The sequence below is a fragment of the Clarias gariepinus genome, chromosome 20, assembly GCF_024256425.1.
Source record: "Clarias gariepinus isolate MV-2021 ecotype Netherlands chromosome 20, CGAR_prim_01v2, whole genome shotgun sequence".
Taxonomy (NCBI): domain Eukaryota; kingdom Metazoa; phylum Chordata; class Actinopteri; order Siluriformes; family Clariidae; genus Clarias; species Clarias gariepinus.
This window is the reverse complement of record NC_071119.1, coordinates 1,499,964-1,523,189: the sequence shown is the minus strand read 5'-3', so window position 1 is coordinate 1,523,189 and position 23,226 is coordinate 1,499,964. Positions and strand designations below refer to the sequence as shown.

At 45.0% G+C, this 23,226-nt stretch overlaps 2 protein-coding genes across 2 annotated transcripts in view; both read left to right on the top strand.

Annotated features, from left to right (window-relative positions):
• Nucleotides 1-2,755, top strand: part of LOC128508207 (stimulated by retinoic acid gene 6 protein-like) — a 65,550-nt gene extending 62,795 nt beyond the window's left edge. The window contains exons 10-19 of the mRNA XM_053479430.1: nucleotides 108-222; nucleotides 328-403; nucleotides 507-585; nucleotides 958-1,006; nucleotides 1,123-1,240; nucleotides 1,440-1,559; nucleotides 1,688-1,851; nucleotides 1,956-2,084; nucleotides 2,169-2,385; nucleotides 2,495-2,755. Coding sequence (XP_053335405.1) covers nucleotides 108-222; nucleotides 328-403; nucleotides 507-585; nucleotides 958-1,006; nucleotides 1,123-1,240; nucleotides 1,440-1,559; nucleotides 1,688-1,851; nucleotides 1,956-2,084; nucleotides 2,169-2,385; nucleotides 2,495-2,519 — 1,092 coding nt within the window. The 3' untranslated portion in view covers nucleotides 2,520-2,755. The remainder of the gene's footprint in view (nucleotides 1-107; nucleotides 223-327; nucleotides 404-506; nucleotides 586-957; nucleotides 1,007-1,122; nucleotides 1,241-1,439; nucleotides 1,560-1,687; nucleotides 1,852-1,955; nucleotides 2,085-2,168; nucleotides 2,386-2,494) is intronic.
• Nucleotides 2,756-6,063: 3,308 nt separating this feature from the next.
• The window catches only part of LOC128508206 (stimulated by retinoic acid gene 6 protein-like), a 68,696-nt gene continuing 51,533 nt past the window's right edge, over nucleotides 6,064-23,226 (top strand). Inside the window, exons 1-3 of the mRNA XM_053479429.1 lie at nucleotides 6,064-6,321; nucleotides 6,469-6,705; nucleotides 7,375-7,670. Coding sequence (XP_053335404.1) covers nucleotides 6,064-6,321; nucleotides 6,469-6,705; nucleotides 7,375-7,670 — 791 coding nt within the window. The remainder of the gene's footprint in view (nucleotides 6,322-6,468; nucleotides 6,706-7,374; nucleotides 7,671-23,226) is intronic.

Below are 23,226 nucleotides of genomic sequence, written 5' to 3'. Positions count from 1 at the left end.
AAAATAACCACATCTTTCTGGCTTTGTGTGTTTGCTTCAATGGATTTGCAGCATAGTGGGTGGAGTCAAAGCAATCAATTTATTATCTGCTGTGTGATTTTGTGTAGATTGTGTTAACTGAGCAGATCCTATCTTCATGGTGTACTAAGATGATCTACGGTCCGTATTTTTATATCTTTGCAAATAAGCCAACTTGGACAACTTACCTAAACTATGCAATATGTGAGAGCTCGACCTTTTGATCTATTTCATGAACTAACATGATATTTGTTCATTAAATGTATATGATAAATAAGAATTAAAATAAGGAGTTGTTCTTGTTTTCAGATACCTGGTACGTCACATCAGTGTGTGCTGCCATCTCATCTGTCATTAACATAAGTCATGTGATGGTCTATTACAGGTAGAACCCAGTAAACATTGTATATTGACTGAGTTTTAAACGATGCTTAAAATCCCAGGATTATGTTACCTTAAATCATTATTACATTTTATTCCATCAACAGAAAGCACATTAAATCATTGTGGGCTGGAGAGAAACAATATCTGCCGAAGACATTCACACTGAGACCTGCTGTTAGTCTGGTGAGTGTGTGATCACAAAGGGTAATTCCTACATGCACATGCACCTGGCTACATACACCCCTCAGCTCAAACTCAACGAGTACTCCATGCACTGCGCCCAGAATATGATTGGCTTGGGTTTGACCCCTTAAAGACTCCGTGTTAAATCAATCTTGAAGTATATAACATATGTTGGCCAAAAATTTCATTTAGTTCAGTCATCTTTAGTTCAGTAAGCACTTTATTCTGGTCAGGGTGATGGTGGTTCTATGTGGAGAACATTGGGCTTGAAACAGAAATACATTTTGACCATCATGAACAAAATTCCATCACACTTGCATTTACATATCAATGGTGATACAAATGGTGATAATCTAAATCTCGCATCTCCAGGCAGGACTTTTGAAATATCCTGGCTATCAGATTGCTTTCACAATGTGGGGTGAGTTCAGCTGATCAAAGCTTATTCTAGCAGGTCACTTCTAAAACCATTTACATGCAGGTCAGTACCCTTCTACATTTAGTGAAGGTTTAATCTGAGTCCTGATTTTTTTTTAGGTTATCTGATCGTTCACTTGGCGATGTTCACAGCTGGAATGGTTTTTGTATATCTGGTTATATCACCGATTCGGGAAAACGGCTTCCTCTCCTGGCTGCTCGACCTGATAACCTTTCTGTACGTCACAGTCTATTAGTCCAGCACTCCAAAGGTCCTTTTATTTATCCATCACTTCATCTGTCCATCTCATTATCTGTCCATAAAACCATCATGCCATCTGTCAATCCAGATATAAAAATCATAGATGCTTTTTATTTTTGACTTCTAATTAATAGTAACATTAATTAATATTTATGGATTTTGTCATAAAATACAGGACAAATTTCTTCATTGTGTTCACTCTGATGAAGCTTCAGCGTATTGTAATAAAATGGGTTTTTCTGCATGACAAAACCTCACCTCATGATGAAGAGAAACCACTGGCACTCAATAACAGGTCTATCAGCTGGCTCTTATTATTTATTATTATTGTAATAATAATAGTCCAGTGTAGTAGTAACAGTAATGGATAAATCATGACGTGCATTCTTTGTCTGGACAATCACTTTTCTCCATCCTCCACAGGAAAGCTTTTCACACCTTTAACTACTACCTCTTCTTCTTTAATGTAATCCTGGGCTTGGGGAGCTGTGTGCTGAGGTTAATCAGGAGCGCCATCGTGGCCTTGTTTCTTGTGTCACGTATCGAGCGGACCGTAATGCCTCAGGGCTTCAAGAAATTAGATGCAAGTATGAAAATGCTTAATTCAATCATTTAATATTTACTCACTACAGTACAATATATACAGTACAATATATTTTTAGCATGTTTTTTTTTGTCTTTTTGTTGGCAGGCCACTGTACATGGGTGGGAATGATAATAACAGATCATCATCACAATAATCCAGTTCTGGTGTGTTTCTGCCACCTGCTGGTCAAACACAGCCTGCTAAGTGTTCAAGTAGATTTAAAACCAGGTAACCGTCCATAATAATAATAATAATTATTATTATTATTATTATTATAATTATTATCATCATAGCACATTTTACACATTACTGTTCTAGTATGTTCTACAGCAGTTCTGGCAAAGAAACGAGCTCACCTTCGCTGGGTCCTTGTGTACACCTTGCTGAGGAACCCTAAACTCATCCTGCTGAGAAGGAAATGCTGGGAAGCAAACAGGGAACAGTTAGAGCACGCCTTCATCTGGGCCATGACAACACACAGAGGGAATAAAAACACCATCAAGTCTGTCCAAACACTAATTTCTGCCTTGCATGGGTAAATACACCACTTTTTTCCCTAGAAATATAAAAAATAAAGTATTTCTAACTTGACAGTTCTGACTCTCTTACTCGTTTTATTTTGTCTGTATTTATCCCCCCTGAAGTTCCTCATTTGCCTCTGAGATTTGATGGGAGGGTCTGAAGAGGTGTGTCCTCCTTAAATCCTGAAGCAGAAAGTCCACTGATCCCTTGCCGCCCCTACTCATCACTCCGAAACACTCTAATAGTGAAGTTTTGTTCTTGGCCTGCATTGTGATAAATACATATGCATTTAATTAACATATCAAATGAAAACTGATTATCCAGAAATAATCCAAAATACAGCATATGAAGCATGTTTATCTAATTACCTTTTTGTGTGACCACAGCATGCCTTTTTAATCCACAATAGGAATATTATAAAACTCAACATGTCTCGTGTACATCTCCTGTCCTAAGCAGAAACCTGTGAGCAGTAAAAATGTACAGTGTATGATATAGATTATTATTAAAACTCTGTGAAACCTTAATTTCCTTCCCTGACTATCTGTATGACCTTTTGCTCTGAGCTACAGGGACTGATGATATTCGGTCCATTTCCCTGTGACTACACACGCTCTACAGTCTTTTCACTTTCAGAGTAAAAAATCCAATCTCCTTAGACCATGTCCAAGTTTGCATTAATTTGTCATTACACCTGTTTGATCTTCATTGATAAATTTAATGACTTAGATAAAGCTCTCTATCTATCTATCTATCTAATGTCGGTACACTGAGGAGGCGAACACAGATGCAGGTTCAATATAAACAAATTTATTTAGCTTTAAAGTTCACACAAACAAAAACACGACGCTGGTTTATCTCCCCAGGCGAGATCCGGGGATCTGGAGCCTCCACCGAGGCGAGATCCGGGGATCTGGAGCCTCCACCGAGGCGAGATCCGGGGATCTGGAGCCTCCACCGAGGCGAGATCCGGGGATCTGGAGCCTCCACCGAGGCGAGATCCGGGGATCTGGAGCCTCCACCGAGGCGAGATCCGGGGATCTGGAGCCTCCACCGAGGCGAGATCCGGGGATCTGGAGCCTCCACCGAGGCGAGATCCGGGGATCTGGAGCCTCCACCGAGGCGAGATCCGGGGATCTGGAGCCTCCACCGAGGCGAGATCCGGGGATCCGGCTAACCGTTCGCCCGCCGCAGCGGCCGCAGCTCCGCCCCCCCTCCCCCCCCACTTCTGATGTCTTTCTTGCTCTACCGGATAAGTGGGATGGCACGGACGGGAGATGCAGTGTTTTTCTAACTGCTCTCGATCTAGTGTTTGAGTTCAATGCCACCAAATACTCCACCAATCGATTGCGCATTGCTCTCCTTGTCTCGTTGCTGTCGGGGCAGGCAGCTGAGTGGGCCACGGCAGTTCTTCGTGCTGACTCGGATACCGCCCATTCCTACAATGAATTCACCCGTCAGCTGAAGTTAACATTCGAACACCCTGCGGGCGAGGTGGAGACCGACACCAAGCTGTACCACCTGCGGCAGGGAAGTTCGTCCGTGAGCCGCTACATGGCTGATTTCCGCACTCTCGCCGTACAAGCCACCTGGGGAGACGCCGCGCTCCGGACCACCTATTACGAGGGGTTGGCTTCTAGGATAAAAGACGAGCTAGCCGGGCGGGAGCTTCCTGCCACCCTGTAGGGTTTGATTCAACTCGCTCTCCGAATTGACCAACGCCTCCTATCTCGCCCGAAGCCAGCCCCGAGAACCCTGCCGCCAACACCCACCTTCGCGTTTTCCACTCCACGAACTCCAACCACAGTCACCTCCACTACTCATGGACCTGTCGGTTCTCCACCTCCTGCCGTGGTTGACACCGGAGCCGGGGAACCCATGCAGTTAGGACGCGCCTCCTTGACCGCTGCAGAACGGGAACGGCGATTCAGGGAGGGACTCTGTGCCTACTGCGGGTCAGGAGCCCACCACAGAGCCATCTGTCCTCTCCGGCCGGGAAACGCCCAGACCCGGTGAGCGAGGGGAAGAGCTCACCGGGTCGCCTCCAACTCTTCGCCACCACGACCAATATCTCCCGTCTCACGGTCCAAGTAAGCCTCCAATTTGGCCACAAACGAGTCAGGAGCACCGCGTTCATCGACTCCGGTGCCGCAGGTAACTTCATTGACTCTTCTTATGCCAAAGAACTGGGGGTAAAGACTGAGGCGTTATCCCAGCCCGTTCGCATCACTTCTGTAGATGGCCGGCCCCTATCATCCAGCCCTATCACCACCCAGACAGAACCCATTACCCTGATCATCCAGCAACATCACGAACAGGTTCAATTTCATCTAACATCCGTTTCATCACCACCCATCATCCTTGGACATCCGTGGCTGTTACAACATGACCCTCTCATATCCTGGACTCAGAACCGGATTCTACAATGGGGACCGGCCTGCAGCGAACTTTGCCTACCGGCATCGGCTGGGACGTGCTCTAGGGGGTCCGAGGCCCCCGATGTCGACACCAACGCCATCCCTCCAGCATATTGAGACCTGGCTGAAGTGTTCTGCAAGAGACGCGCCATCCATCTTCCACCTCATCGCCCCTACGACCTGGCGATTGACCTCCAGCCGGGCTCGACTCCCCCCCGCGGCCATATATACTCTCTCACACCCACCGAGACATGGGCGATGGAGGAATACGTGTCGAATGCCCTTCGCCAAGGTACCATCAGGCCCTCCTCCTCGCCCGCCGCCGCTGGGTTCTTCTTTGTAAAGAAGAAAGGGGGTGAACTTCGCCCATGTGTCGATTATCGGGGGCTAAACAACATTACCATCAAAAACCGACACTCTCTGCCTCTTACCAACTCTGCCCTGGACGCCCTCTCTGGTGCCACCATTTTCACGAAGTTGGACCTTCGGAGCGCCTACAACTTGGTGCGTATCAGAGAGGGCGATGAGTGGAAGACGGCCTTCATCACTCCCACTGGACATTATGAAAGTCTTGTTATCCCCTTCGGACTCTGTAATGCTCCTGCCGCCTTTCAAAGTTTCATAAATGATGTCCTGCGAGACATGTTGGGGCGGTGGGCATTCGTCTACCTGGACGACATCCTGATATACTCACGAACAGTTGAAGAACATACCCAACACGTCAGGGCGGTCCTTAAGAGATTGCTCGCCCATCAACTGTATTGTAAGTTGGAGAAGTGCGCTTTTCACGAGCGCTCCACCACGTTCCTGGGCTTTGTCATCTCGCCCCAGGGTGTGGCCATGGACCCGCAGAAACTAGAAGCTGTGCGTCATTGGCCCCTACCCAAGACCCTTAAGCAGCTTCAACGGTTCCTCGGGTTTGCGAATTTTTATCGTCGCTTCATCCGGGACTACAGTACAGTTGCAGCACCCCTAACTGCCCTGACCCGTCCATCGTCTCATCACTTCCACCTCAACTCCACCGCCATCTCCGCCTTCCATGAATTATGTCGACGTTTTACCACCGCTCCAATCCTTCTCCATCCAGACATCAACAAACAATTCGTTGTGGAGGTGGACGCTTCGGATGTGGGCGCCGGAGCTGTTCTCTCCCAGCGAGGTCCAGATCAGAAGTTACACCCTTGTGGCTTCTTCTCCAAAAAATTTGATCCCACTCAACAGCGATACGGAGTAGGGGACCGCGAGCTGTTGTCCATAAAGTGGGCATTGGAGGAATGGCTCGCTGGCTCCAGGGCGCCAGCGAGCCGTTCATCATCTGGACCGACCACCAGAATCTGATCACCATCCAGAACATCAAGCAGCTCAACCCGAGGCAGGCGCGGTGGCATCTGTCCTATCGCCCGGGGTCCAAGAACACCAAGGCCGACGCCCTCTCCAGACAATATGAGGGGGAAGCCACCCGGGCGGAACCCGCGCCTGTCCTCCCCTCCTCAAAAATCATCGCACCTCTCCACTGGGATCTAGAGACCAGAGTCCGCCAGGCACAGGCAGCGGAGACCGAACCGGCAGGTGTGCCGCCTGGACGACTCTACGTGCCTCAAGCGGTCAGGAGCGACGTCATGGAGTGGGGCCACTCATCACCCATCTCTGGACATCCCGGCACCAGACGCACCCTCCAGTTCGTCCAACGCGCCTTCTGGTGGCCCTCCATGATCCCGGACATCGAAGAGTTCGTTCGGGCGTGCCCAGTGTGCGCCAGGGCCAAGACCACCAACCAGCCGACACCTGGTGAGCTCCAGCCACTACCGGTTCCTCGCCGACCCTGGACGCACATTGCCGTCGACTTCATCACGGGCCTGCCGGCTTCAGAAGAAAAGACGACGATTATGACCATCGTGGATCGGTTCTCCAAAGCTGTGCACCTGGTGGCTCTTCCCGGACTCCCGTCAGCTAAAGAGACAGCCGAGCTGATTCTAGAGCACGTAGTCCGTTTGCATGGGTTCCCAAAAGACATCGTCTCGGACAGGGGGCCCCAGTTCACTGCCCGGTTCTGGAAGGCCTTCTGCCGTCTGATTAATTCCACCTGCAGTCTGTCATCAGGATACCACCCTCAGACTAATGGTCAGACGGAGCGGACCAACCAACAACTGGAGCGCTATCTCAGATGTTTTGTTGCCGATCGTCAGCGCTCCTGGGCCCGCTATCTCTTATGGGCTGAGCTATCTCACAACCTCCATGTTTCTTCGGCCACAAATCTCAGTCCATTCGAGGTATGCCACGGTTTCCAGCCTTCGATGTTCGAACATCAAGAACCGGAGGTTGACGTACCGTCGGCCCAACAGTTGGTTCGCAGGTGTCGGCGGCTGTGGAGACAAGCTAATCAAGCTATCCAAAGGGCCAACCACCGCTACGCTACGCAACATCGCCGCCGACACCCACCGGGACGAATGTATAATGTAGGTGACAAGGTATGGCTGTCAACAAAGAATTTGCATCTCCGCACAGAATCAAAGAAACTGTCACCCAGATTCATCGGCCCATACCGCATTACACTCCGCATCAACCCTGTCACCTACCGGCTCCAGCTGCCTGCGGCGCTCCGAATCCATCCGGTTTTCCACACGTCACAGCTGAAACCCTTCACCACGTCTCCTATGGTTCCACCCTCCCCCCCTGCTCCTCCTCCCCGAATCATTGACGGTGGTCCTGCTTACACCGTACGTCGGATCCTCGATTCGCGTCCTAGGGGCCGAGGCACCCAATACCTGGTCGACTGGGAAGGCTATGGTCCCGAGGAGCGATCTTGGATTCCGGCCCGGTTTATTCTCGACCCGGAACTTATCAGGGACTACCGTCGCCGGGTATCCTCCACCCCAGGACCGTCGGGAGTCGGTCCTGGACAGGGGGGTACTGTCACACACACCCGTTTTGCGACCGGCACTAGGACCCGGAAGTAGAACGGTCGCTAAAACAGGAAGCATAAAAGGAGCCAAGATGGCGCTTCACATCACTCAGTCATTGAGTTCGCCCGATGCTGGTTCAGATCGCCTGTCTGCCATTTTGTGAGTACTCACTTTTCTTGGGTCTACTTTCTGATTCGAGTGTGTGTTTATAGGACGCGGGTTAAATTTGTGTTTTTCCCTTGCTCCCCTTTCGTGAGAGTCCTTAGACCAAATCGCGTGGTTATCCTGCCTACTCGCGTGCTTCCGCGTTTGGGTTTACCATCCACGCTACAAAGGGCTAACCGCTAAGTGCTAAGTCTTCTGATCATTCCGGTTAGTTCGTGACAGCTAGTAGCTAAACAGGCTAGTAGCCAGAGACCCAAGGGGGGGGGGGAGGTGGTTGGGGGGGGGGGGACAGACTAGGTACATAGGAGACTAAGTATGAAACAGGCTAAGAAGTATGAAGGTTAGTTGCTAAACAGGTTAGTACCTAAACAGACTATGATCTAAACAAACAAGGAGACTAGACAGACTCGAAGACTTAACAGACTAAGATCTAAGCAGGTTAGTAGTGCACTGGTTAGTATTTATGCAGACTAAGAACTACACATGCAAAGGAGGTTACTCACACATGAGGGTAAACACAAAAGGATAATTCTCCTAGAGGCTAACCCTGCTAGGAGACACAGAGACATACTAAATTAAGACAAATATAAACTTAAAATCAGAGAAACCAAAGGCCCACTCAACAGAACTCACATTAATGCTTAACCCAATTTCCCAGAACAACCAGCTATTTATAATGTAACTAATTAGCTACCTCGTTCAGGTGAGCACCCGCATCACCTGACTGAGGTGCCTTCTGGGAAACTGGGTCTACCAACAAAAACTACAAACCAAAAACAGTGCCCTCTAGTGGTGAACCCTCACACAAAGCTAAAAATGGGCCAGCACTCACTTACCTCTAAGCTTTAATCACACCCCGCACCGCACCATATCCCCCCCCAATCCTCCAGCACTTATTGACTGGTCCCATCATTTCTCAAAGATTAGGAAAAGACATGCAACTAGACTCTTTTCTTTTCTAGGTGCTGGAATGAACTTTCTCTAGATGTCCATATAGATAAGTCTTTGGCAATCTTTAAATGATTATTTCAGATGTTTCTTCAGTTCTTAGACTAATCTTTTTTGCCTCCCTTCATAAGAAAAAAAAAACCCTTCCCAACAGTGAGGATCCATTCAATGACAGAAACTTCAAAGCGTTTTTTGTATTTGTGTGCAATAGAAACTTTGCAACAACACCATTTTAAACTGTGCAATATTATGCTAGTGCAATTCATTGCAACAGAACTGTACAATAACTACATTTTAAACTATGCAATATTACCCTCATGCAATTCATTGCAATAGAAACTGTGCAATAATGACATTTAAACTGTGCAATATTACCCTTATGGAATTTATTGGACCTAGTGCAATTTTTTTGAAAGTGCAACTATTGTTATATTTGTTTTTCTTTTTCTTTTTCTGTTGTATTCATGCACTGTACTGTCCCTATCTTTTGATTTGCACAATTTTTTATTTACTGAATAAAAGTATATCGTATTGTGGTGACGCGCCATTCTGAGGAAAGAGTGAAAAGTGGTGGGTATGCAAGCCCCACCCTCTCCTCTAGATATAATGGAGGCGCTGAAATGTGCACTTGCAACTCTTTTCCTGGGACCAAGGAAAAAAAAAAAAAAAGCTAACCCCATCTTGCTATATACCTCCACCATTAGGTTCCCACGCCCCCTGGCCACAACGACCAGAAACACCACAGGACAAGCCAATGCCCACAGAACGAGAACTCAGCAGGACTGTGTCTTCTAGAGGGCTCTTGGCTGGTGGCCAAATGACCTCAGTCGTCCCCAAAGGAGCACGCCCATGCTGACCTCTCCCGATCATGGCGATTGGCAGGAGGAGCCAACGGCTTGATTCACCGTGAAGGACCGATAGGGAAAATATTCTGTGACCACAGGAATCATCCCGACTTTGGATATTTGGAAAATATTCTGTGACCACAGGAGGTCTAGACTTTGACTATCTTTAAATGACGACTCAAGACACATCTGTTTCTCCAGTACTTGAACTAACCCCCCCACCAAAAAAAAACAACCTTTTCCCAGTTGTGTTGGACTAATGGCACTTACACTGGGTTAACTAGGTTAATAACTAAGTATGTATCCAGTGATGTAAACTTTAAAGTCGCTCTGGATAAGAGCATCTGCCAAATGCCTAAATGTAAATATAAATCCCTAACCTTCCTCTTGCTAGCTAGAGATTGGCCTCAACAAAAAGGTGGAAAGAAACAAGTTATTTGCTATACATAAAGAAAAGAAGTCAGTAGAACTTGCAATGTATACAACAGTAGAATCTGGGTCTTAGAAATATACCATACTTTTAACAATGGTCATCAATGCAATTCAATCAAAAAGAAAATTAGGGAACTGAGTATATAATGTGTAAGTTATACACATACTGTAGTTTATGTATGAATCAAAATTATTAGATTTTCCCTGATAGGCAAAATTATGGCAAAACTATTGCATTTCTGACACTGTATCAGGGTGATCCAACGCAAATAACTCTTATACATTATCTCAGAAGTTATGAAACAATACTTCACAGAAGGATATAATTGTCTGTCCACATCTCTAGTCTCATCAAGCTTCTGCTTTGTTGAGAAGGAGAAGGGCTTACATTGACGACATCTTGATCTACTCACCAGGTTACATACTTAACAGCCACATCAAACTTGTAAAAAAAAAAAAAAAGGTATTCTCCTGCCTCAAAAACAATCACCCATATGACAAGCCAAGGTGACAATGGCAAGAAAATCCATGAAAAGGTAATAGAAAGCAAACTTAAAAGAAGTCATACACAACAGGGAACCCATCCCTGTTTTGGGTGGTAACTCATAGCACGGATTGATTAGCAGTCATACTGAATGTTAGGAGGCTGGAAGTTCAGTAAAACAGGAGAGGTGTTTAAGTTAAATGGAGTTCATTTTCAATATTGGAGGTTTAGGTACAAACTGAATTCAGACCTAAACTATTAAATGACTGTAGTCTTATGTCATCAGAGAACAGCTATCTGCTTACAGTAGTAGTATATATATACCTTTATAGTTAAGTGGAACTCCTTCTAGTCAATACAGGCATCCCAAGCAGACCACACAGGCCTCCATGTGACAAGATCTCCAACCAGAAGCAGGGCATCAGGATCAGGACTAAGATCAGTCAGACAGGTCTGGAATGGCAGAGGGGACATTAATCGCTGGGCTGGTCCATGCTTCTCCAGAGCAACTGAGTCTCTACAGTGTCTTCAAAGACCATCCATTCAACCTCAATCCCAGAGTGGTACATTGACAATTGATGTCTGCAATCTCTGCTATGATGTTCAGCTTCATTGAATCTGTTTTGGACTCCACTAAATCATGAAGGGGTGTATCCAGGAGGAGTGGATAGGTGAAACATGGTTTTAAAGATGGCCAAGTCATGCGCTGGCTCACAACATTCTCAGATTGACTGTTTACCTCTGGAAGTATTTAAATAATTGATTTATCACTACATTTTAAATTCTAAATTTGGTTTATTATTGAGGTAGGTGCTAGGTGTATGGCATTTCCTTCTCACTTGCAAATACCAAAATCTGAAGGGTAAAAAACCCTAAAACCAAATTGGGATATTTATCAAATTAATATTATTATGAAATTATTCTTCTTCCAGTTTTATTTTCTCCAGTTATTAGCTTGTTATTGCTGATACTCTGGGACAGTGTAGATGTTTAATGGATGTTTTATTGAAATTCAGCTGCTGATGTGTTTTACGGGGCGTGGTTTACCTCATTTTCCCTTTTATAACTAAGAATCCACGAGGCTCAAGCATAGAGAAGAGGAGAAGCCAGAGCAGCTGGATTTTTATTTAGGCTACTGCTGATATTCGGGACATTTTTACACCTTTTCCACAGAGGGACCTTCTTTTCAGCAACAGGATGTACCAGGGTAAAGTTATGCCTCATGTAAGTTTTTGTATAAATATTGTGTATAAAATTTCTCACTTAGTATCTGGTTATTTATTGACTAAAACATAAAAATGTTTTAATAGATTTGGGAGCATGTTACATGAAGAAAAATATGATTAATATTTAATATATTGAGAGTGAATATTATTTCCCATGCTAGTCAGATAACACAGGTTTGTGTTAAATACTGTACTGTATGTCAGGGTTTTGTTTTTTGTTTTTACATTTTTTATATTTTGGTAAATTATTTTAAAATCTATTTATTCTACTCTTAGTGTACCTGTGTAAATCAAATAGGCGAAGCTGCATTACTCATTAGTGATGATGATGTAAAGTGGCAGCACGAGTAATTGTTTAAGTGGTGCTTCAACCACCAGAAAGCACACTAATGTTTTGAAGGGAAAGCACAAGGTTCTGCAGGGACGCTGATCTGTGATCCCAAATAAAAAAAATAATAAAACAGTGTGTGCTGCTGGTACGGGACAACAAATAAATGACTCTATATTAATATAACCATGCTCACCACAGATCTTTTTTTAACTTAAATGTTTTATTCATGTATTCTTACTGCCTCGACCATCTTGCAAAATAATTAACAACAAAATAAAAGTTCTGCACAAATATTTCCACAAATATTCCCTATTATTATTATTATTATTATTATTATTATTGATCAACTGAATTTACCTTACAATAAACCTTGACTCCTCGATGCAAAAAAAAAAAAAAAAAAAAAAAAAACATATCCCTGCAAAACTATTGAATTCCCAGCACTGTATCAGGGTAAGCCAATGCAAATAACCCTTATACATCATTGAAGAAACTGGAAATCATGCAGTGGTGTAAGGGGTGCAAAAACATGGCATGCTTTAAGCCACCCTCCATGTAGCATCCACCTTTTAAAAGCCCAAAACCAGCTACAAAAATATCATCTCCAAGGAATATATAATGTTTAGTGATGTGTTAAAGCCACTCATCTCCCACCCCATTGACCCCTATGCAATCGAGCTTCTTAAAGGTGCCCCTTGTGGAAAAAAATGATTGATCTATAATTGTAGTCGAGTGGAAGGTACCAAATACCCAGAAGGCCTTGGTTCAAGAGGCTTTGATCCTCGCAGTACTTGTTCAAAGAGACGCCTGCACGACAAATTGAGGAAGTGAGAAAAACATGCAGGCAGAAGGCAAGGGTTAGGTAATAGAGCAATAAGATAAGAAAACTAACATCAGGAAAAATAATAACCTGTAATCTGTAATAATAATACTAATAATATTCACTACGATTAATCTTAAGATGGTTAATGATGGTTGGGTAATGTAAATTAAGAAAATATGCAAAGTGTGACCCAAGAACAACCCGTACACACAGGGTGCAAGAAATTAAGGAACTTTATTGGAATGGAAAATACAGAAAATGCAGGCAGTGATCTAAAATATAAAAATAAACTTTCGATTCTGCTTTAATTGGGACAAAGTGCAAAGAGACAGACTTTTGCGTTGAAAAACAGATAAACAACATAAATCAGACTTATAAGATTGGGGAAAAAAATGAAAGAAGTATATCAGTTAAATCAAATCACTGATCTTCAGCAGTATCATCATCCTCAGAAGAATGAGGATAATGAACTGGAGAGGGGGATAGAGGCTGACGCTGGGTAAAAATGGAGGAGAAGCAGGAGTGATATCACTGGGTGGTGGAACACCGGTGGACCTGTAGTAAGGTCGCACTGGGGGACATCTTGGTGGAGAGAGGGCCTCAATCTCGGCAATCACAATTTCCAGGTGGCGAACTAGGCCCATCAGAGCTCGAATCAGACGCAAATTGTGACGATTTGGGTAAGGGAAGGTGTAGCCACCTGCTCCCAGAAGGAATCTCAGACGAGAAGTTGTACGAGAAAGGCGCTGCCTGCAAACTAAAACAAGAAAGAGAATTTTAGTAAAAATGGGCCCAATAGAAAAATCTGAACAAATGCATTTTGCACGTACTAAAAGAAATATAACAAAACAAAGCATACTACAACATGCACAACTAAAATTAACCGTTACCAAATTGAACTAATATACACAATAATAATCCACTATATATGCATACATGTAATCACGTAATCTTGATTTTAGTAGTGTAGGTTCAAAACTAGCAATACAAATAATCATGCAATGATCAGATTAATGTGATTGTCTTAAACTAACCTTATATTCCCCCATAATATGGGAATAGTAGTAGGTAAACAAAAAATAAATATAAACAAACATGATCAATTGATTGATTTAATCTGATTAAAGTCATCTCAATACTTTAATTAGATTTAATCTGATTAAATTCATCTCAATACTTATTTTAGTTAAAATATAAGGGCAAAATCATTAAAATAATTTGTTAAAATGATTAGTTATAGAAATATGTTAGAAGTATAGTCTAAATGAATAACCAGAACATATGTTAAAGTACTAATAAAAAATTATCTTTATAAATGAAAAATATATTTAACGGACAGTTAAAGACAAATAAGACAAAATATACTGTGATGGAATAATAAAAAAAAAATTATTAAAAAAAACACTTACACATCTTGATAAGGAAAATTCAGAAAAATTGATTGCGGCTTCAACAAAACCCAAGTCACCAGCGGTGGTCAATGGTCTGGTCAAGAAAAAAGGAACAAACCAAATTTTCTCCAAAAAAGGAAAGCATAAGACATCTTAAGCCCAGACTTAAATAAATATGAGATGTAAAAAAAGGAAAAGAAGAGATTACGCAATTGGGCGGTGCTTCATCAATCTAACCTAGGCAAAATTGGCTTACATCTCATAAATATTAAGTGATTTCTTGACTTAAGGAGGAGCAAACAATGATGCAATTGTTTAATGAAGGTAAATAAACCATGTAAAATTAGGGAAGTTAGAGGAGGTAAGGAAAAGACAACTTCGCAGTTTGTCTGTTTGCCTTTTGTCTGGCTGGTCCAGTGCTGTCCATTTACGTTTGGCTGCAATAAACTCTTTTGCTATTTCAGTGCTTGAGTAGTTATTGATTTTGTTTGGAAAATTGGCATAGTTCGCAGCAAATTTGCCAAGACATATTGGCGTTGTCGGCAGGATTTGCCACGTGAATTTGCCCCGACACCCTCTTCCACAAGGCAGATTATATCCATTATTTCAGAAAGAGAAAGAGGTTATGAATGAATACATCACAGAAGTACTACACAAAAGATATATTTGTTTCTCCACATCTCCAGTCTCATCAAGCTTCTTCTTTGTCAAGAAGAAAAGGGGGGCTTAAAAAAGTATTCAAGAAGCAAGAATCCATGCAGCAGCTATAATCTGCTCAGAATTTGCAAAACAGATGAATGAAAAACCTCTCGGGTTACTTTGCTGTAACCCTGTTCCCTGAAAAGGCGGGAACGAGATGCTGCATGAAAACGCTATGGGAATATCTTTTCATGTTGCCGGTTGTGAAGCATGTGTGTACCAAACACGCCAAATTTTGGCTTATATAACCTTGGTCAGGTGACGTCATCTGATTAGACGCACCTGCAGGTTATAAATAGGAGTGAGCCGGCAACATTCCTCAGATTGATTTGTCTGAACTGAGTCCGGTCACGTCGGCAGTGTGGCATTGGGACGCAGCATCTTGTTCCCGCCTTTTCAGGAAACAGGGTTACAGCAAAGTAACCCGAGACGTTCCCTTTCAAAGGCTACACCCGATGCTTCGTGAAAACGCTATGGGAACGAGAGTACCAACGTCACCGCACTGCAAGTGTCTGGACCCCTGAATTGTGTAGCGTGTACGCACAAGACTGAGAGGTCTCAGAACTACGTCTGGGAAGCCGACTCAAGGACTCATGAGCCCGGAGTGGCATAAACATCCAAACTATAAAATCTAACAAATGTGTGCGGAGAGAAAAACCCTCTGCGTCACACACTTGGTGCAGGGGAATACCTCTTGCTAGTGCAATAGATGAGGCGATCCCCTTGGTTGAATGAGCCTTGATTCCTAGAGGCGAAGTGAGCCCACGTGCCTCATAGGAGAGGGCAATAGCATCTCTTACCCAGTGTAGTGGCGGCTGCCCCCGGTTGCAGCCCCAAAACAATTTAAAAGCTGCTCTGACTTACGCCACTGGCTGGTGCGGTGGATGTAAATCTGAAGAGCATGTACTGGACAGTAATTGAAGTCTCTCCTGCTCCGAAGCTGTAAAGGCGGAGAACAGAAGGCTTCAAAAATAATAGGGTGCATGTTGTTAATGGAACTTTCGAAAGATAGTTAAGTGAGGAGGCAAAATGGCCCTGACTAGCCCAGGGGCAAGTCTATGCAGGATGGGGAGACTGACAGATCCTCAATGTTCTTAGAGAGGTAAAGGCCATTAGAAAAACCATCTCAAGGGTCAGAAGCCTGTGGCGCTGACTCTAGTGGTTCAACAAAAAGAAGGGGAGTGTTTCCCACAATAACCCCATCAATCAGGACGTGACAGGCTGAAATAGCGGTTATGTATGTCCTGAGAGTACTAGGGCACAAGCCAGAGGACAACTTTTCCTGCAGAAACTCCAGCACTGAAACAATTCGGCAGTGGTGTGGGTCTACCTGCTTCGTCATGCACCAACTTTTAAATATATTCCATTTGAGGGCCTAAGCTTTTCTAGGGGAGGGAGCCCTAGCACTTAGAATAGTCTTAATTACGCTGGCTGGGGGACCAGCTTGACTTAGTTTGTCACGTGAAGGTTACAAAACTCGGGCCGGGGATGAAATATCGTCCCCTGCGCCTGAGAGAAGATCCCACTTCATTAAAATCACCCATGGTGAGCCGTTGAAGAGGGATACTAGATCTGAGAACCACACTCTGGTCGGCCAACAGGGCGCTATCAATAAGAGGCGCAAACGCTGTTGATAGACCCTTGCCAAGACTCCCGGGAGCAGAGTTATCAGGAAAAACACATAAAGGCGTAACCTGGGCCACGTACAGGCCAGGGTGTCCAGACCCAGGGGAGCTGGAAGAGTCAAAGAGTGGTAAAGGGGACATTTACTGATCTTGTGAGGCAAAGAGGTCCACCTCTGCTACATGAAATTCCTCCCAGATTGACTGACTATTTCAGGGTGGGGTTTCCATTCCCCGTGTGTCAGAGATTGACTGGAAAGTACAACTGCTCTCACATTCATATGCCCTGGAATGTAAATTGCCCTGAGGGACAGGAACCTGGTGCGCTAGATATTAGCGGCGCGAGCACAGTCCGTCCTGGCGATTAATATATGAGACTTCCATAGTGTTTTCCACCCGCACTAGGACATGGCAGCCTCTTAACTGCTGGAGGAAGTGCTTTAGGGCCAGAAATAGAGCCATCATTTTAAGGCAATTGATGTGCCGCATGAGAAGATGGCCTCTCAAGCTTCCTTGGGCTGGACATCTAAGACCGCACCCCAGCCTGTGAGAGAAGCATCTGTCGACGACAAGATGAAGTTAGAGTGGGACCCAGAGTAAAAATCGGGGTCTGACCACATAGGAAGGGTACGAAGCACCTGGCGCGTAACCTTTATTGGGGATTGGCCCTAGAGTGAAATCCCCTGGTTCTTAGCCACAACTGAGATGCCTCATGGGCAGAAGACCCAAAGGCGTCACCGTGGATACAGCTGCCATAAGAGCTAAGATCTCTGAAAGTGATGGTCACTTTCTGGTCTAGCTTGAATTCCTTAAGGGTGTTGAGAATGGATTCGACACGGGCAGGAGCCTGCTTTTCGTGGCCTTGGGTCTCAATCCCAAGAAACAAAGGTGAGCCAGGACGACATGCTGATGTCGAAGCGCTAGCTACTATGACTGGGCCAGCCAGTCATATATGTAATTCAATATGGATGCCCCAGAGTCATGAAAGCCTGAACTACATCCATGCATTTTGTATATGTGCGGGTGAGAGCTAGACCAAATGGATGGACCTGATACTGGTAAGCTTTGCCCCAAACACGTACCTCAGGAACCTCCTGTGTTGTGGCAATATTCCTATATAAAAGTAAGCGTCCTTCAATCGATTGTCACAAATCAATTGCTTGGTTGGATTTGAGATCAATAACTTTGACAGTCAACATTTTGCAGCTGTATTATTCATTTTAGATAGCGGGACAGCCTGCGAAACCTAAAAATTGGACGCAGCCCACCCGTTCCTCTTGGAACCAAGAAATACTGACTGTAGTAGCCTGACTTAATGTCTGGTAGGGGAACATGATCCATGGCCCCATTCCCCAGCAACTTCTGTCAGCAGATGCGCACTTTCCGGTATCACGGAATTGTCGACCACGCCGTTGAAACACGGAGGTCGATGTGCAAACTGAATCCCGTAGCCTTTGTCTACAGTCTTAAGTACCCAGGGAGATAAGCCTGGCAGTAGCTCGCACACTGCCAGCTTCTCCGAAAGAGGTAAAAGTTTTAGTACTTGGACTGCACGGGGGGGGGTTATATGTTATAAAAATATAACATTATTCTGATAGAATTAAGAGCATTTTATATGAATAAAACAATTTAAATAAAGTAAAAACATTTTGGACAGTAAAGCACTTGAAACCACCTTAAGGACTAATGTATAATAAATATGTTTCTTATTAATATTTTGTCAGTGTATAATGAAAGTAAATATTATGATTAGTGCTCGTCAGATGCCACCGGTTTGTGCTAAACTCTGTATGTTGGTTTATTCCTTGTAAAATTCTGATGATGTTGTTGTCAATGCAACCACAGGGGCACAATCCAGTGTCTTCTTGTGCCAGTCCCAAGTCTGGATAAAAACCACAGCCCAGGTTAACAACGTCCACCACCGGTGCTGTTGACCTACAGGGTGCCGGTGAAAATTGGGCTACTGTTGGTCGAAAAAGGAAAGAAGGAAGGCATGTTTGAAAGCAGAGAGAGAAAAGGAAAGGCAAGAGTTTAGGAGTGATAGTAGGAACTTTGAATGTTGGGATTATGACAGGGAAGGCAAGAGAGATGGCTGATATGATGCAGAGAAGGAAGGTGAATATACTGTGCATCCAGGAGACCAGGTGGAAAGGAAACAAGGCTGGAAGCTTAGGAGCAGGGTCCAAATTGTTTTACCATGGTGTGGATAGGAAAGGAAAATGGAGTAGAAGTTATCCTAAAAGAGGAATTTGTTAGGAATGTTCTAGAGGTGAAAAGAGTATCAGACAGGTTGATGAGTATGAAGTTGGATATTAAAGGGGTAATGTTAAATGTTGTTAGTGGTTATGCCCCACAGGTAGGATGTGAGTTAGAAGAGAAGGAGACATTTTGAGTGAGTTAGATGAAGTGATGCAGAGCATCCCCAGAGGTGAGAGAGTGGTGATTGGTGTAGATTTTAATGGACATGTTGGGGAAGGGAACAGAGGTGATGAAAATGTGTTGGGCAGGTTTGGTCTTCAGGACAGGAATGTAGAAGAACAAATGGTGGTGGACTTTGCAAAAAGGATGGAAATGGCAGTAGTAAATACTTTCTTCCAGGAGAGGCAGGAACATAGGTTGACATATAAGAGTGGAGGCAGAAGCACTCAGGTAGACTACAACTTGTGTCAATGTTGTAATCTGAAAGAGATTAGTGACTGCAAAGTGTTGGTAGGGGAGAGTGTAGCCAGACAACACAGAATGGTGGTGTGTAAAATAACCCTGGTGGTGAGGAAGGTGAAGAGGACAAAGGCAGAGCAGAGGACAAAGTGGTGGAAGCTGAGAAAGGAAGAATGTTGTGTAGTCTTCAGGAAGGAATTAAGACAGGCTATGGGTGGTCAGGAGGTGCTTTCAGTTGACTGGACAACTACAGCCAATGTGATCAGGGAGACAGTTAGGTATATGGTGTATCATCAGGTAAGGCAAAAGTGGACAAGGAGACTTGGTGGTGGAACGAGGAAGTTCAGGAGTGTTTACAGGGAAAGAGGCTAGCTAAGAAAAAGTGGGACTCTGAGAGGACTGAAGAGAGTAAGCAGGAGTACAGGGAGATGCAGCGTAAGGTGAAAGTAGAGGTGGATCTGTACAGGTTGGCGGGGCAGAAAGATAGAGATGGGAAGGATGTGCAACAGGTTAGAGTGATTAAAGATAGAGATGGAAATGTACTGACAGATGCCAGGAGGGTAATGGGAAGATGGAAGGGGTACTTTAAAGAGTTGATGAATGAGGAAAAAAAAAGAAAACAAAGAGTAGAAGCGGTGACTGTTGTGGAGCATGAAGTAGCAAATATTAGTAAAAGTGAGGTGAGAAGGGCGTTGAAGAGGATAAAGAGTGGAAAGGCTGTTGGTCCTGATGAGACACCTGTGGAGGTATGGAAGTGCTTAGGAGAGGTGGCCGTAGAGTTTCTTTTTTTTTTTTTTTCTCTCTGGCCTGTCAGTATCACAGATAACACATAGCAGAGTGTATGTATAGCTGTTCTATCATCATTCACAGCCATTTTTTTTTATTTATTTTATTTTTTTTATTTATTTATTTATTTATTTATTTATTTATTTTGTTTGTTTGTTTCCCATATTATGACAGACAAGACCGGGGGACCAAAAAAAAGAGAAGAGAGAGTAAAAAAAAAAATAAGAAAAAACAAACAAAAATAATAATAATAAAAAAGAATAAAAATAAATAAACAAAAACATTTAAGGGAAAAAAAAAGGGGAAAAGAGAAAAAAAAGGAGGGGGGGGTGGGAGGGGGGAGAGTATACAGTCAGAATTCGCTTCCGCACCTGCCGAAGAAAAAGAGAAAAAACAACAGAAGACACAACAGCAGAGAAACCGCAGCCACAACCAACACCTGCACGACTCGCGGCAAACCACAAATCCCAAAACCTGTTGAGCCGCGCACATAATAAAATATTTTGAAATAAACATTTTGTTTTGAAGCAACAGCAAAGACAGTGTGTGTGTGAGCACCTGTTTGTACACCAGTGTGAACGTTTGTGTGCACACCTGTGTGTGTGAGCGCGCTTGTGTTCATAGGGCTCCTCCATGTAAATGTTTAATAGTGTGTGTGGGGGACCACAGTCCCGTCCCGCGAGGCATGGAGCAGATACGGCGGAGACACGGGTCCCAGACATCCAGAGGCCCCCCAGAGCACAGGAGTCTCAGGAGAACCACCGCAGGGACAGCCTCCCACCCCGAAATGGGCAGCGGAGAGCCCAGAGGGGGGTCATCTAGCAGCCCCAGTGCAGACGCCCCAGGGGGCCGTGGTGACAGGACCGCAGGCTCCGCCGGTGGTCGTCCACTCCGAGGCAGTCCGGTCCCTGGGTCCAGAGATCCCAGGGCCCCCGCCATCCACCAGCCGGTGCCCAGCGAGAAACCAACAACCCACCAGCGGCTGGGGGCACCCCACAGCTGTGTGTGGTGGCAGAGCAGGGGGGGTCTGGGATGTTGAGAGAGGTGGAGTCTAGGACCTGACCTGACACCTAAACGTAGACAGCCAGGCACACACATACACAAACATACATTCCCACCCTCATACGCACAAACAAATATTCACACACTCACACATGTAGACACACAAAAATAGACAGTATACACACTCACACTCCCCATATACCCACTTCCCTCCGCCGTGGGGACAGAAAGACCCCCCCGGTCCCCGCAGCAGCGGAAAGGACCACCAGCCCAGACCCCGACCGAACGGCCAGCTCCTCCTCTCAGAAGAGGGTCCGTAGAGTTTCTAACTAGTTTGTTTAACAAGATCTTGGAGAGTGAGAGGATTCCAGAAAAATGGAGGAGAAGTGTATTGGTGCCGATTTTTAAGAACAAGGGAGGTGTGCCGAGCTGTGGCAATTACAGAGGCATAAAGCTGATGAGCCATACAATGAAGCTGTGGGAAAGAGTAGTGGAAGCTAGGTTAAGGACAAAGGTGAGCATTTGTGAGCAGCAATATGTTCCCTTTCAAAGGCTACACTCGATGCTGCGTGAAAACTCCATGGGAACATCTTGTCATGTTGCCGGTTGTGAAGCATGTGTGTACCAAACACGCCGAATTTTTGGCTTTTATAACCTCGGTCAGGTGACGTCATCTGATAGGACGCACCTGCAGGTTATAAATAGGAGTGAACCGGAAACATTCCTCAGATTCTTGTCTTCACCTAGTTGTGAGCGTGTGTGTCTAACCAGCAAAAATAAGTGTTTAACTCACCGATAATGGCAGAGTTTAAACGAGATGTCCCTCCGTGTGTATAATCCATATCGGAGGGCGATCTCTACACTTTACTGCTTCGATTAAGTGCTACGCGCGCGCCTCGCATTCCGAGCCGCCACGCATTCCTGGGGCTTAAACTCGTGCATCCGGCAGAGCAGTGAGAGACGGATTTAAAACTCCTTTCTTTCGCGTTCTCATCGGATCGGGAAATCCCTCTGTCCGCTCTCAAGTGCGCGCCGCGCTTCTTGTGAATGGGCAAGGATAAACATCCTCTCTTGCTTTTGCGGAGATGGTAATAAGCTCTAAGCACTTAAAAATAAAAAATAAAAAAAAACATAGACGGCAGGTTCTGTCGGGTGGCCGGGGGCGGAGCCTCAACGATGCTCTCTCCCCTTTTCTTAGCAATCTCCATATGAGTTAACCCTTTCATGGAGTAAGCTGTATTCATCCCGTGTTTTCCTGCCATCAACTTATTTATTTATTTAAATATAATTGAGGTAGAAACGCGGAGTTATATGATGACACCCAGATAGAAGAGACGCTTCCAGGCTATCTCTCTTCTGGGACATCATCCTTCCTGAAAAGCTATTACTTCCTTTCAAGCTGTGTAGACTTTTTATCTTCCCTGGAGGGTAAGGCTTTTCAGGCAGCAGGTCAGGTTGGCGCATTGCACACCATGGCGGTTTTGCACGCCTACCAGGCTGACCTGCTGAGAGACTTGAGTACTGGCGGGGCTCTGCAAGGTAAGGCGTATTGGATTTACGCCAGGCCACAGACTTGTCTCTTCAGGCAACAAAGCAGACGGCTTGTGCTATCGGCCGTTTTATGGCTGCTATGGTCTCCGCGGAGAGGCACTTGTGGTTGAATCTCAGGGGCATTAAGGAAAAAGATCGTGTATTCCTCCTAGATGCCCCATCTCGCCTCCCGGCCTACTTGCCGATGTCGTTAACTTGGTCGCCACTAGGTTCATGAGGCGAAGTTATATAACAAGCCTTTGGGAAATTCCTTTCCCGCCTTGCTCAAGAGTTGGGACTGTCGGCCACCCAGTCTCGACCGGGTCTGACTGTTGCGAGGCATAAATCACACAAGGAGAGTGTTTTCGAGCTGGGCACCCCCTCGCAAGATTGGGGTGCGTCACGCAATCCGCCTCAAAAGAGGTCAGACTGGCATATTGTCTTCACAAAGAAGCCCTGAGGTTCATGTGCCCAGGACCGTGGGGGGTGGCCCCCCAATGGGGAGAGGCACGCAGAATTCCTTTTAAAGAATGAAGTGTTCTCCCTGGCACCCCCAGGAGGTTGGTGTTCTTGCTCCGCCACCACTGGTGTT